The following is a 12,503-nucleotide window of genomic DNA, read 5'->3' as shown; positions in this document are numbered from 1 at the left end:
CGAACCAAGGAGACCATTCATCCTCGGAGAAGCCCCACACCGTCCCCCCTCCTACTAAGAAATTTTTGAAAAAAAGAAACAAGACGTCTCACAAAACCGCCGTCAACGACTCCACCCCCCTACGCCGGGGTTGCGCTCCGATCCCTCCTCAACACGCTCGGCCCCTTCCGCAATGCCTTCCCCGGACTCAAGCTCCCCCCATGCTTCCCCCCCTCCTCTGCATCTGCCGCCACAAACCACGTCTTCAACACCACCGTCCCCCCGCCCACTACCACGCTCCGCTCCACCCCCTCGCTCGTCCCCTGATCGTCGATGAAGAACGCCGCCTCGCCGAGCTCGTCGTCCACCTTCCACGTGCTGTGATCTTTGACCACAAGTTTGAACTGCGCGTCCGCCGGCGCAGATAGCTTGACTTCCTCCGCGGCCGCGCCGTCCCAGCGCACGTCGCCGCCGTCCGCGCCGAGTTTCTGCGCCTTGGTTTTGAGGATCTCTTTGGCTTTGGGGAGGACGGTGTGCACGTGCACGCGCACGTTCGTGCCGGTGGGATAGCCACTAGCGGCGAGGATGGCGACGTGCGCAACGCCCATGTCGGCGCCGCCGGGCGAGCCGCCGATGCCGGACATGTAGGAGGCGGCACCGGAGGACTTGTGGCGGGTGTGGGCGTAGGGCGAGGGGGTAGTCTCGATGGAGGGGAGGGGGTCGTTGGCGCGGCGTTCGGGTGTGGCCGCGCCGTTGCCGTTGCCGTCGATGCTGGAGGTGGTGGAGGGGAGGGTGGAGTCCTCGTCGGGGACGGCAGCGGGCTTGGATTTCTTGCCTTTGAAGCCGTGGCGGATGAAGCTGGCACCTTTGATTACGGAGCCGCCGACGAGGACGGCGCCTTTGCCGACGCCTTTGATGGGGGCGCCGACGATGGTGCCGGGCTTCGCGAAGGTTCCTTGGAAGGTGGAGGAGCCTTGGCGGGTGCGCATGACGTAGGACGGCTTGAAGAGTATGCGGAGGCGGACGACGCCGGATTTGCCGTCCAGGCCAAGAGTCACTTCCTGCTTCTGGAAGGGCTCGAGGGCGTCCAGGTTGATAGCGGCTTTGCCTAGGAAGTCGGCCGAGTCACCGAAATCCCAGTCGTAGACGTCCACTTCGAATTTGGCGGCGGTGCGAGATTTGATGGACACGGTGAAGATCTCGTTCCAGGCGGGATGGAGGGTTTTCTTCTGCGTTTCTGTTTTGTGCACCGACTTGCCGTTCAGGACGAATTTGCAGAACGGATCCGAGTAGCCGTTCCGATCGGCGGCGGGCAGGTCGGCGGCGTCGACGACCTCGACACGGAGTTCGCCTTGATTGTTAAAGGACTCGGATGGGTCGAGGCGCATCTTCACGGGGAGGTATTTGAGGGATACGGTCACCTTACTTTGCCGTCCGTCCTCATCGGACATGGTCAGTTCGGTGGGCGTGTAGAGGCACCGTCGGAGGGTGTCGATAGTCGGGCCGGACAGTTTGGCCACGACATTATTGCCTTTGCCCTCTCCTTTCTTGTCGACCTCCTCAACCAATCGGAGCGTGATCTGGGAGGACTCGAGCTCACGAACCATCGCGTCGCCGGCTAAGGAGTGTCAGTCGTGTGCAAAAGCGGTATGCAGGATAACTCACTTTCGTTGAACGTATGGGTCCTGTTTTTGACTTTCGAGCTCGTGTATGCCGGGAAGACGTTATCATCCATCAGCACCTCCAGATGGCAGTCGGCCTCCGCCAACCGACCATCGATCAGCTTGAAAATAATAAGACCACAATCTAATGATGCTATGAGCCCCTCCGCCTCGTGATGTAGATCGTCAATATACTCACCGTACTGCTGCAACACATCAGACGTCAGCCGGATCTTCGGCGGCTCCTTTCGCACCACGTGCCCGATCGCCCCGTCGTCCGACTCCATGCTGTTCTTCCCGTTTCCATTGCTCTTCAGCGAGGAGAGACGCTTGTCGGGCGTCGCCGCCGACTCGGCGCTCCTCCTGCCGTTCTCGACGCTCGTCTTCGGGGTGGACTCGCCCGTCTCGTGGCTCGGTCGCGGCGCGCCGTCCATCGACTCCTTCGCCCGTTCCTCCTCTTCCTCGTCTGGATCCACGACGTGCAGCGTCGGGTAGAAGCCCACCGAGTAGTTCAGCGTGCCTTTGCCTGGGACGCCGTGTCCGCTGCGAAGCGTGTGGCTGTAGGACTTCGGTTCGTAGACGTTGAACTCGCCGGATTCCACGTCTTCGAAGACGTAGTCCGCGGCAGAGAGCTCAATATGGCCGAGTTGGCGGTCACGTCCCATATTTTCGGAGTCCATGACCTCGATGAGCAACTTCTCCTTCGGCGTGTGCACCGGGACGTAGAGGACCTCGTCCCAGTCCGGGTTCAGGTTGTTCTTGAACGTCACGGTTCGGCCCTTCTCGAGGCTGGAGAGCAACACGCGGACATAGGGATCGCTCTTTCCGAGGGTCTCCACGTTGGGAAGATTCTGTGCGTTTCGGAAGTGGAAGCGCAAGACTCCGATCGGGGTCACGTACCCTCCGCTACCACCCAACGCGCCCTTCAGAGCAACTGGCTTCCATTGAGCGGACATCTTGACACGGCCGGTCTTTGCCCCCGAGAGGTTGTACCATTCTTGGCCTTTTTCGGACAGGTCGATCAGGTCGTCCAGCTTGATTTGGTAGCTGCCAACGATCGGATCCACGGTAATGTCGCGGTCATCTTTGATGACCAGGCCCAGCTTCGCCGTCTTACGATTCGTGATGAGCAGCTCTTTGTGAGCGTCGGACCAGATGGGGTTGTTGGTTCGTTTGAGTATGTGCGATGTTTGCACTTCCTTTCCGTTGAGGAGAAGGACGGCATAGGGGTTAAGGGCCCCAACGAGGGACTTCGTTCCGTCTAAAGCTTTAGCTTGCTCCACGTTGAAGCGGCAGATGCCAGTGCTAGATTCTGGCGGCGCTTCGACGGTCCCATTGTCGAGCTTGCGGCCCCCGAGCACGGGAAAGAAGCGCACGTCGCATTGTATCACACCGCGTGCCTTGCCGTTCGCCGTAACCTCGAGCTGCAGGTTCTCATGCTCTGTGTCGTCCTCCAGCTTCTCGAGAGGGAACGTAGCAACACCAAGCTCCTTGTCGTTACGGTACTGGTTGTAATCATAGATCGGAACTGTAAGCGAGTCCTTGAGGCTTGACACAATGACGTTGATAGTCTCGCCCCATCGTGGATTTGCATTCTCATAAATCGTTTTCGTGCGGGCAAGCTCGGCGCGGTTATTGATCGAGACTACCGCGTAAGGATCTGGAGTCCCTGCAAGCTTATCGGAGTTCTTCAGCCCTTGCGCACCATGGAAAGTCACCTGCAGCACACCGATGGCCTGGTCGACCGGCGTTCCCGCCAACATCTTCGCGACCTCGATCGGGAAAACGTTCGGGTCGTACATCATCGGTGCCAACGTCCCGTGGATCATTTCCATAATAAAGCTCTGCAGCCCTGGAATGAACCCCATATCCAGACCGAAAATGTCGCCTCCGATCGGCTTGCAGACATAGTCGATCTCCGGCCGTCCCAGGAAGGAGATATCCACGCGTTCGATATGCGGGAAGGGGAGCTGAAGCTTCACTTTGACCCGGATCAGACCCGTGCACGCCATGTCTTCCACAATGACGTCGAGGCCCTTGCTGACGACGCCTTTCCCGACGCGAACCTCAAGGACGACCTTCGGGTTCTCCTTAATATTGATCTGCCGCGCCGTCATATCGGCCGTGTCATTCGGAGTGAAGCTAAATTTCCAGTCCATCAAGACGATGTCGTCATCCGCTCTCGGATAGGTCTTCACGTGTTCCAGTCTCGGGGGTTTGGTGCCCAACGTGAACGTCTTCATGCGCAGGCCTTCCAAGAAAGGAGGGGTAGACACGGATAGGACCTGGTCGACCGAGCTGACGATTGTCTTGCAAAGTACCGGTGCATAAATGGGCCAGAACTTGAGTAGGAAGCTGTTGATCCACTCGAGGGTTTCGGTGTCGGTTTCGAGCTTCGTCTTCGCCATTTCGCGGGAAATGTCGTCGCGGAAGTTGCGTCGTACGCGGCGGATCGAGGTTCGGTAGTATGTACCGCAGAATGCCAGAATGATGAACACCCATCCTAAGCCACCACCGAGGATGCCGACTACCCAATTCGTAAGACTGGCGAAGATAATGATCCCCGTATTGTGGTACCAGTCTGAAGTCAATTAGTGAGTATAGATTCACCCACTTTAAGGGTTCAGCATACCTCCGTATAGCGTTTCCGAGAGCTTCCCCTCTAGCATCGTCTGGTGGTCCAGCAAGCTTGCATCTTCGTCCTCTCCTAGGACCTTCGGCATCCCAAATCTCGGCGCCCACCCCACCTTCTCCCACGTCTCCTTATCCTCCTCCGACAACGCCCCATTCGCGTCCTCGGCCTGCGCCAGCGAACCCGGCTCCACCACCCCCGCCCTCGAAGGCGAAGGCAAGTCGTATTCCGCGCCGGTTCCGTCGTCAATATCTGTAACGAGGGCCGACGCCCGCGGATTCCGCTCTTTCGTCAACCCTGGGGGTATTTCCGCCTTCACCTGGGCGGCCTTCTCCGCGGCCGAGGCATCCGGATCGAATTGGTACGCGGCGCTTCCGGCCTTCTTCGCTTCTTCGACGATCGTTCTCTCTGCGTCGGCGGCGGTCACGGGCTGTGCGGGATCCGCGGCGGCTTCGATGGCGCCTTGCTCCTTGAGCTCTGAGGCTCGTGCGTCGGTGGTGGATGCCATAGTGGCTGGGTCCGAGGAATTTAAGGACTGCGGAGAGGAGGTGGAGTTGCGTTCGCGCCGTAGGTGTAAGAGAAGAGCAAAGGAAGGTAGGTGGACAAAGGAGGGAAGTGATATCACGATTGTAGTGTATGATGGGCAGTTGGGTTAGATGGCAGCGGGGAGGTGAATAGTACGGCACGCAAACGCTCAATTGGGGGGAATGTTGCACAACGATGAGTAGTTGGACCTGCTTATCGCCAGGATTCGTGAGGTTAAGATGGCGAGGAGGAATTCCGGTTGCAAATCAGCTTAGTGGAGGGTAGTAAAATGGAAATGAAGCGCCGACGTATGCACCATCTGGGCCTGCTAACCGGTGGAGCTAGGATCTCTTGCGACGCCGAAGCCGCTCGGGTTCATGGACTCCACTTGGTTGGGCGGGATGACGGAGTGGAGGAGGCTAGAGGGGATGAAGTGGGAATGAGTGGAGGAGAGGAACAGAAGGATGGCAAAAGGAAGGGGGGGTTGGGGTGACGCAGTGGAATTCCAGAGTGACAGACTGCCAGATGTCGTCTGGTTGAGAATGAGCTTCGGTTGTTGTGCCATGGAAGGTGGAAAGCCGTGAGCCGTGAGCTCATTGCTGGCGGATTTAGTGCTGCGCCAAGCAAACTATCAATGTCTTTCATCTATCCGCTAAACGGAAATGATGGTATCGTGGGTTATTCCGTTGCATGATCTTAAGATTGATAATCCCTCTCCTAGCAATCAATTAGCACCTACCATATTATCTCCGGTAATCATCATCGTAATACTGTGACGTGTGACATGGAGAGCTTACGTTGCCCATTCCTTGCCCTGCCTCAGGCTCCTGCCTCAGGCCCTCAGGCTGCCTTCCTGCACATGATCGACGCTAGCTTTCCTTTCGCGATACTAGTTTGTCACTTGTCACTAGCTGCAGACGGCTGGGTGAGCAGATCGGGTTGATCGGAATCTGTTGGGGACTTGGCAACTGGCATGGACCGTCAATGATGATCAAGGACATGGGCGACTGGTTGGCGGCCCAGCCGGCCAGGTGATCAGTGATAAGTGGGTGGGATTGTCTCTCACGGTCACGAGTTAAGACGTTCATGAGGCTCGGAGCGGTCAAGGTCTTAGGGGCAGGGAAATGTGTAAAGAGTGAATATAAGAACAATAGTAACATGGCTATCATATATCGCTGTACAGTAAGTAGCTAAGGTAGGGACGTTATATATACCAGTGTCCAACAGTAGTCCAATTGCGGACATAACACTGTTCCTGCTCATCCAGTCATCATGGCATTACTTCATAACCGTGGAGGTCCTCTCCCGATCAAGGCAACAATCCCCTCCGTCGACCACTCCCACTCGACGCCGTCCCCACGACCGGATACCGCCTCCCCCCCACACCCACCGCGCTCGCCCCACTATACGCTGAACTACTCCCACTCTTACTCCGCCCCCTCTCCTCGCGACTCCTGCTCCGCCGCTCCCTCTCCCACTCATACGCATACGCCCTCTCATCCCTCTCCCGCTCATCTCTTTCCCTTTCCCTTTCCCTTTCCCGCTCCGCCCGCCGACCCTCCCGCTTCAACCGACTCCGCTCCCGATCCATCTCGTACTCTCGCACGCGCTCCCGATCTCGCTCCCGTTCCCACTCCCGCTCTTTACTCCTCCCATCCCCCCCCTCTCTCTCCCTCTCTCTCCCGCCCTTCTTCCTCCCCGCCTCCGCGTACTCGTACCTCCGCCCCGCATACACAGGTCCACCGCTATAGTCCCTCTTACCCTCCACCCGCTGCCTCCTCCTCCCCTCACCCCCATACTCCCCCTGCGGAACATACCCGGGACTCCTTGACCTCCTCGGCGCGCCCCCGTCCACCTCCGGCGGGTGCAGATGGTTCGACGCGCTGCTCGACGCGTTCGAGACGACCTTCGCGAAGATCGGCGAGTCGCTCGGGTGGAACCCTGCGGGGGTGTCCGGGTCGGGGACGACAATGGTGGGGGAAGCGGGGGCACCGTGCGTGGAGTGACGGCGTTCGTCGCGGGAGGGGAGGGGGCGGGAGAAGTAGTCGTCGGGGGAGGCAGGGGAGTGGGAGCGGTGGCGGGGGGGCGGGCGGGGGGTTGGCTCCGGGTGGGGGGCGGTGGAAGTGGAGGTGGAGGTGTCGGAGTCCGAGATGGTTTGGACGGGGGAGGGGGGCCGGAATGGGAAGCGGGATGGGTGCGATGGTGTGGGCGCGGCCGCTGGGCGAGGCCGGGGGGAGTAGCTGGCGGTCGGATTCGGGGGAGGCATTCGATCATGAGGCGCCCGCCCATCTCGCAGACTCGACGCCCGCCGTGCCTCTCGTTCCCGGTCGCCCGACCCTTTCAAATCCCTCAGATCCATCGAATGCGACCCACCGCGCGCATGCCGCCCCATCTCCAGCCCTTCCTCTCGTCGCGGACTATTCCTCGCGCTCCCTCGCCGATACCCCCGCCGCTCCAACCCCACCCCCTCATCGTCCCCTTCCTCCCCACCCCCCTCCCTCCGCCTCCCATGTTTCCGTTCCTCTCGCCCAAACACATGCCGAATACTATTCACCACGCCCCGCCCCCGGTCCTCGATGAAGTCCATCGGGCTCCGCGGTGGCTCGCGACTGTACCGCTGCGCCGTCCCCGGGCGGCTAGGCTTCCGCTCCTGCTCCCGCTCGCGTCGCATCTGGTGGTCGAAATACCGCGCGGCATCCGCCCGCTCGTCGGTCTCGTATTCGCGATCGTCGGCGGAGTCCCAGGGGGGTCGCGAGAGCGCCTGCGCGTCGTGGCGTAGGCGCTCCGAGACGCTCTCGAACCAGGTGAGCATGTCCTGGTCGGGTTTGGAGGGGAGGACCTCTTTCGGCAGGACTCGCGGAAAGCGGCGCCCCTCGTCGGGGTCGATGATGTCGAATTTATGCACAGCGGTTTGGAGAAAGGGGACGTGTTCTGCAGGCTCGAGGAGGAGCTGGATGGTCTGCCAGGTAACGTAGCCGTGGCGCTTCAGGGCGGGGACGGAGGGGGGCGAGTAGGGGTCGGTGAGGTCGCTGGGTTGGAGGGAGTGGGAGCAGCCGAGGGATTTGTAGATGAAGGCGATGGAGGCGGGGGGTTTGTGGAGGAAGAGGCTGTCGTAGTTGCCGCCGACGGAGCGGTAGAAGGTCGCGAGTTGGTGAGGGGTGATGTCGGTGCAGTCGTCGTTGGGGTCGGTCGTGGTGGTCTGCGCAGCGCATGAGTCGTCGTTCGCGCAATAGTCGAGACGGGTGGAACTTACGATATGTTTCGCTATCCCCATGAGCAGGCGATCCAGCTTACTCGTCCCGCACTTATCGGCCTTGAACAGATATCCCCAATACTGCACTGCTTCCTTCGTCTCCACCTCCGAGGGCTCGGTGTGGCCATCCTCCTCGTTCTGCGCCGCACTGGTGGGCTTCGGTTCGTCTGCCATCCCGAAACTCTTTCAACGCGCAAGACGGACCTCCGTAACCCAGCTCGGTAATCCTAAAGTCCTCGAGTCCGTACAATCAGGTCGATTTCCGTCCAGAATCATGTGAAACCAAGCGACAATCCACAAATTCTCTCAATCCGATGCGCTAACCCGCCCAACGTCCTCCGCATGCTAGCATATCACCCAAACTCGAACTCAAAAAGAATAGAATAGACGGACAAATGCTCTGCAGCAACGCAGGTACCCAACGCGTGGAACAAAGATTCAAAGAACGATCGGTCCTCGCGAGGTGTCACGAAAAGAAAACTCGACATAGATTAAAGCCTCGGGCGAAGGACGACGGGCTCCGACAGGCTGCCACATGGGGTTGGCCGACCAGCGATCACTGGGAGGTCGTTAGTTTACGCAACGGGGGTGAGGAGCAGGTTAGTTCTTAGCACGGAGTAGCACTACGGGACGCATCATGCGGCATCATCGGAAGTCAGGATGACCTGATCGAGCTGCTGGCCAAGCTGAAGCTCGCGACTTCGTATGCAGAGAGATGACCAACCGTCTTGGCTGGCGGTGGTGTGTTGGTTGGCGTAGGTTAAAGGCGCTGTCTTAATTGTTATATTATTGAATGCTGTGTTTCCCATTTGTCGCACCAGACATCGGATTGAGTTGAAATTTGAATATGACTCTCATCAATCGGAGTATTCTACTGATGTCTCATGTCTGGCCAGGCCGGACCTTAGTCGCCTTGTTGCCCCGTGATCAACGATGAATGAAGGAGACCGAACGGAATATCTACCTACCTGTCTGCTAGTCGCATCAAGGCGAACTGAAACGGCTGGTTGCGAAAGGTTTGAGTCCGTCCAGGCACATTCCCGGTCCAGTCATCTTGGGTCGGATGCATGTGCTTAATTACCATATGTGACAAAACCTATTCGACGACGGCCAAACGAAACCGATCTATGGATGCACCAAACTGCGCGTCAGCGAGCACCGCATAATAGTGAATCAGAAGGGCATAGAGTCTATGAATCTAATCATATCATTGCGAGTAACTACTGCTACCTACTATACATACTGTAGAGTAAGGAATGCAGTGTAGTGCTACAGTGTGGTGTCCTCGCTTCATCGCCTAAGCATTCCCACTTTCCTCCTTTCGAGGCTCGCATAGCCTTAACAACCATTACAGCGGGATGAAGTATATATATTCGCAATGTATGTACGCATGCCTGCCTCGATTGCGGATCCTTCCTCCCGTGACACGCCAATCGCGTTCACCAACTGCCCGCGCCCCTATCCACACGCCAAAACCGGAAACGAGACGGAACGCCCGGTGGCGCTTAGTGCTCGAGCAGCCGCAAGCTTCCCTGCACAACCACGTTCTCAAGGATCGATCCCGGCGGAATGTCGATCGTCTGGCCCTCGGTGGCGACGATGATGACAGTGCCCTTCAGTTGAACGCCGCGGCCGAGGTTGACCGGCCCGGTGATGGTGAGATGGTCGAGTTCCAGCATCTTGGGGATGCTGGGGATACGCGACTGGAAGCTGGAGACCTTCTTAAAGTCCGAGCCGAGCTTGATGAGCGGCGCGGGGCCGAAGCGGTTGGGGTCCATGATCAGTTGGCCGTGCTGAAGAGTGTACAGATCTGACTTGACCAGCATGAGATCAGAGCACGTCTTGACAGGGAGGAAGCGACGACGCGGCACGTTGACACCGTGGGCGTTGTTGAAGTGGCGGATGGCGGCGCCAACAGCGGTCTCCAGCTGGATGACGGAGAGGTCGGCTTCCCCCTTCTTGTCGGCAGGGATGGACTTGGAGTTGGGGATGATCTCCATAGCGAGCTCGTTGTTCTCGACCACGCGCTTGATGGCCTTGAGGTTCATCCAGATGTTGTTGGTGTTGAAGTATTTGAACTTCTTGATCGACTTGAATTCGTTGACGTGCTCCTTGGGCACTTGGGCGATTTCCAGCAGGCGGACGGATCCCTCGTAGTTGATGATGGTACCACCCTTAACGTCGGCCTTGGTCTTGTCCGTCAATTCCATGATGTACTCCGCCTTGGAGTCAACCATGTGCTGCAGGATACGGAGATCGACCACCGCGCCCAGGTTGTCCGCGTTGGAGAGGAAGATGATTTCCACGCCACGGTCAATGAGCTTGTCGAGGATGCCTGAGTTGTATAGCGACTCATAGACGTCACCGTGGCCAGGAGGATACCAATCGGAGATCTGGGAGTCGTAGTTCTTAGGAGCGGGGAGGAGGGAGTCTTTCAGCACACGAGGGTAGCGTGACTGGTTGAAGGTCATGATGTCGATGTTATGGCCTTCATACTTCTTGATGATGTTGGCCGTGTCGGAGTCGGTGTTGAAGGAGTTCATGAGGACGAAGGGGACGTTGACGTCGTAGGTGCGGTTAAGGAACTCGACCTGTCGGACGGACAGATCAAGGAAGGACATGCCATCACGGACTTCGATGACGGATTTGGGACCAACGCAACCCATGGAGGTACCGAGACCGCCATTGAGTTTGACGACAGCCAACTTCTTGAGGTATTCCACCGACTCGGAGTTGCCAAGGGTGTTGTACTCAACGACTTGACCTTCCGAAGGAGGACCCATACGGTTCCAGTCGATCACATTTCCCTTTGCTTTGTCGTTCAGGTATCGTCGGAAGAGCGCAAAGAAGTTGTCCATTTCGGTCTCGAATCGCTGTACTAATGGTAAGCCAAATATCTCGGAGCTGTGGTGGATTCAACGGACCTCCTTCTCGTTCGGGTCCTTGACCCCCTCAACGAGGTTGTTAAGGGCATTTCGCATCTGCGAGGCGGCGACGGAGGTGGAGGTATTCTCGAAGGCCTAGATTCATCCACGTCAGTGCGAGACTCAAACAAACTTCTGAGCAACATGATAGCTTGCAAAACGCAGGGAGGTGATGGAATACAGCAATTGAGGCATTTCGGACTCTAGCTGACGCTGGGTCCATTTGGACGTGTGCATTTGGTTGGAGGTTCATGGTGACGATAGCTCAAGAGGCGGTGAGACGGTAAAAATTTCCAAATGGAGTGGTGCCCTGACAAGACTTGAGGCAGATTTAAAGCTGAAATGGTCTAGAGATACAGAATGAAAATGAAGGAAAATGGGATGAAGGAAAGGAGAAGAGGCTGTGCAGCTGGTGAAATGATCATGATAGGAGTGGATCTTTTGGTTGAGTGATGCGGCGATTCCACGAGGAGTTCCACTTTCTGGCACCTCGAACCAGAAGTTTAGACTGGAGAACCAAGGTGATTCTCAGAGCCTCAACGGCTGCTCGACCTCAATCTTGGTAACCCAAGCTTGGTACCTCTATACAAGAGCTGCTGTGTATCTTCGTTTCCATGGTGAAATTCAAAGGGATTGGAACTTACCACATGGGATTGCGTCTTGCCATGATGTTTCCTGGCAAACTCGGCGTCCCCGTTGCCATTGCCAAGGGCAGCGGCCGGCTTCAGATGTGTTGGAAGAGCTTTAGAGGTCATCGTGACCATTGCAGACGGTGAATGTGTTGGATGGTATATGAAACGAAGAGTCCTGTTCAGAAAAAGAGGGAAAGTTGTCAGCGACGACTAAGTCATAAATATTGGGGCGAGAAGGGTTCAGGTGGTTTCGCCATTCACCTCCTCTCCCACATAACACACACTCACTCCCAAGACAGGAATTCTCAACGCGCACGGTGACGAAATCGGGTGAGGGGCTCGAAGCAGGGCGGGCAACACCGAAGCAGGGATGAAGCTCACCTTTGTTTAGAAACTCTCAAGCTTTTGGCTAATCGCAGGATGTAACCAGGATGGTTTGCTATCTGCAGAAAGTCCGGTGGGAGATGAAAGTGGCGATGAGGTAGACAGATGGGAGGCAAGTGGTTGATCACAGATGAATTGAGAAACAGGATCGGATCAGATGAAATTACGAGTGTTATGTGTTATGTTGAAGTGAAGACCGAAATACAGAGGATGATTCCATGAAGGTGATCTCGGTGTATTTGTACCTCTCCCACTCGTCCCTACCGCCTTAATCTTCTACCAGTTCCCTTTTCTGTATCATCATCATCGCTAACTCAACTCCCCATCCCCTTCGCCAATCATCCACACCGTTGGATAGGCAACTAAGACGCCATAGCCCCAACCGCCTCCCAGAATCCCTCCAAATTCCCCCAAACCCCCCCAATGCTCTCCAAATCACAACTGGAACAGCCCGACCATCGTGAGTCGTGAGCATTTGTGCCGGACTGACAGCGGTTCAGCGGGGTGGCGTCA

At 57.2% G+C, this 12,503-nt stretch overlaps 4 protein-coding genes across 4 annotated transcripts; all 4 read right to left on the bottom strand.

Annotated features, from left to right (window-relative positions):
* Positions 1–119: 119 nt before the first annotated feature.
* On the bottom strand, positions 120–4,780 carry P152DRAFT_400317 (tricalbin; the record flags this gene model as incomplete). The annotated part of the gene is made up of 4 exons (XM_033676564.1): positions 120–1,597; positions 1,645–1,785; positions 1,840–4,221; positions 4,273–4,780. 4 exons carry the CDS (start codon positions 4,778–4,780, stop codon positions 120–122), a joined length of 4,509 nt encoding a protein of 1,502 aa, XP_033532371.1.
* An 831-nt stretch (positions 4,781–5,611) lies between these two features.
* Positions 5,612–6,165, bottom strand: P152DRAFT_81871 (uncharacterized protein). The gene has a single exon (XM_033683269.1). The coding sequence runs from the start codon at positions 5,964–5,966 to the stop codon at positions 5,667–5,669; it is 300 nt and encodes a 99-aa protein (XP_033532370.1). The 5' UTR covers positions 5,967–6,165; the 3' UTR covers positions 5,612–5,666.
* Positions 6,166–7,456: 1,291 nt separating this feature from the next.
* P152DRAFT_400359 (uncharacterized protein) lies at positions 7,457–8,224 on the bottom strand (the record flags this gene model as incomplete). The annotated part of the gene is made up of 2 exons (XM_033676567.1): positions 7,457–7,996; positions 8,051–8,224. Coding segments are annotated over 2 exons (714 nt in total), but the record flags the coding sequence as incomplete, so codon positions are not given.
* Positions 8,225–9,555: 1,331 nt separating this feature from the next.
* Positions 9,556–11,738, bottom strand: P152DRAFT_400354 (putative UTP--glucose-1-phosphate uridylyltransferase; the record flags this gene model as incomplete). The annotated part of the gene is made up of 3 exons (XM_033676566.1): positions 9,556–10,923; positions 10,975–11,070; positions 11,619–11,738. 3 exons carry the CDS (start codon positions 11,736–11,738, stop codon positions 9,556–9,558), a joined length of 1,584 nt encoding a protein of 527 aa, XP_033532368.1.
* Between the last annotated feature and the right edge of the window lie 765 nt (positions 11,739–12,503).

Source organism: Eremomyces bilateralis (assembly GCF_010015585.1).
Source record: "Eremomyces bilateralis CBS 781.70 unplaced genomic scaffold P152scaffold_16, whole genome shotgun sequence".
Taxonomy (NCBI): Eukaryota; Fungi; Ascomycota; class Dothideomycetes; order Eremomycetales; family Eremomycetaceae; genus Eremomyces; species Eremomyces bilateralis.
This window is presented reverse-complemented; position numbering and strand designations above follow the sequence as displayed.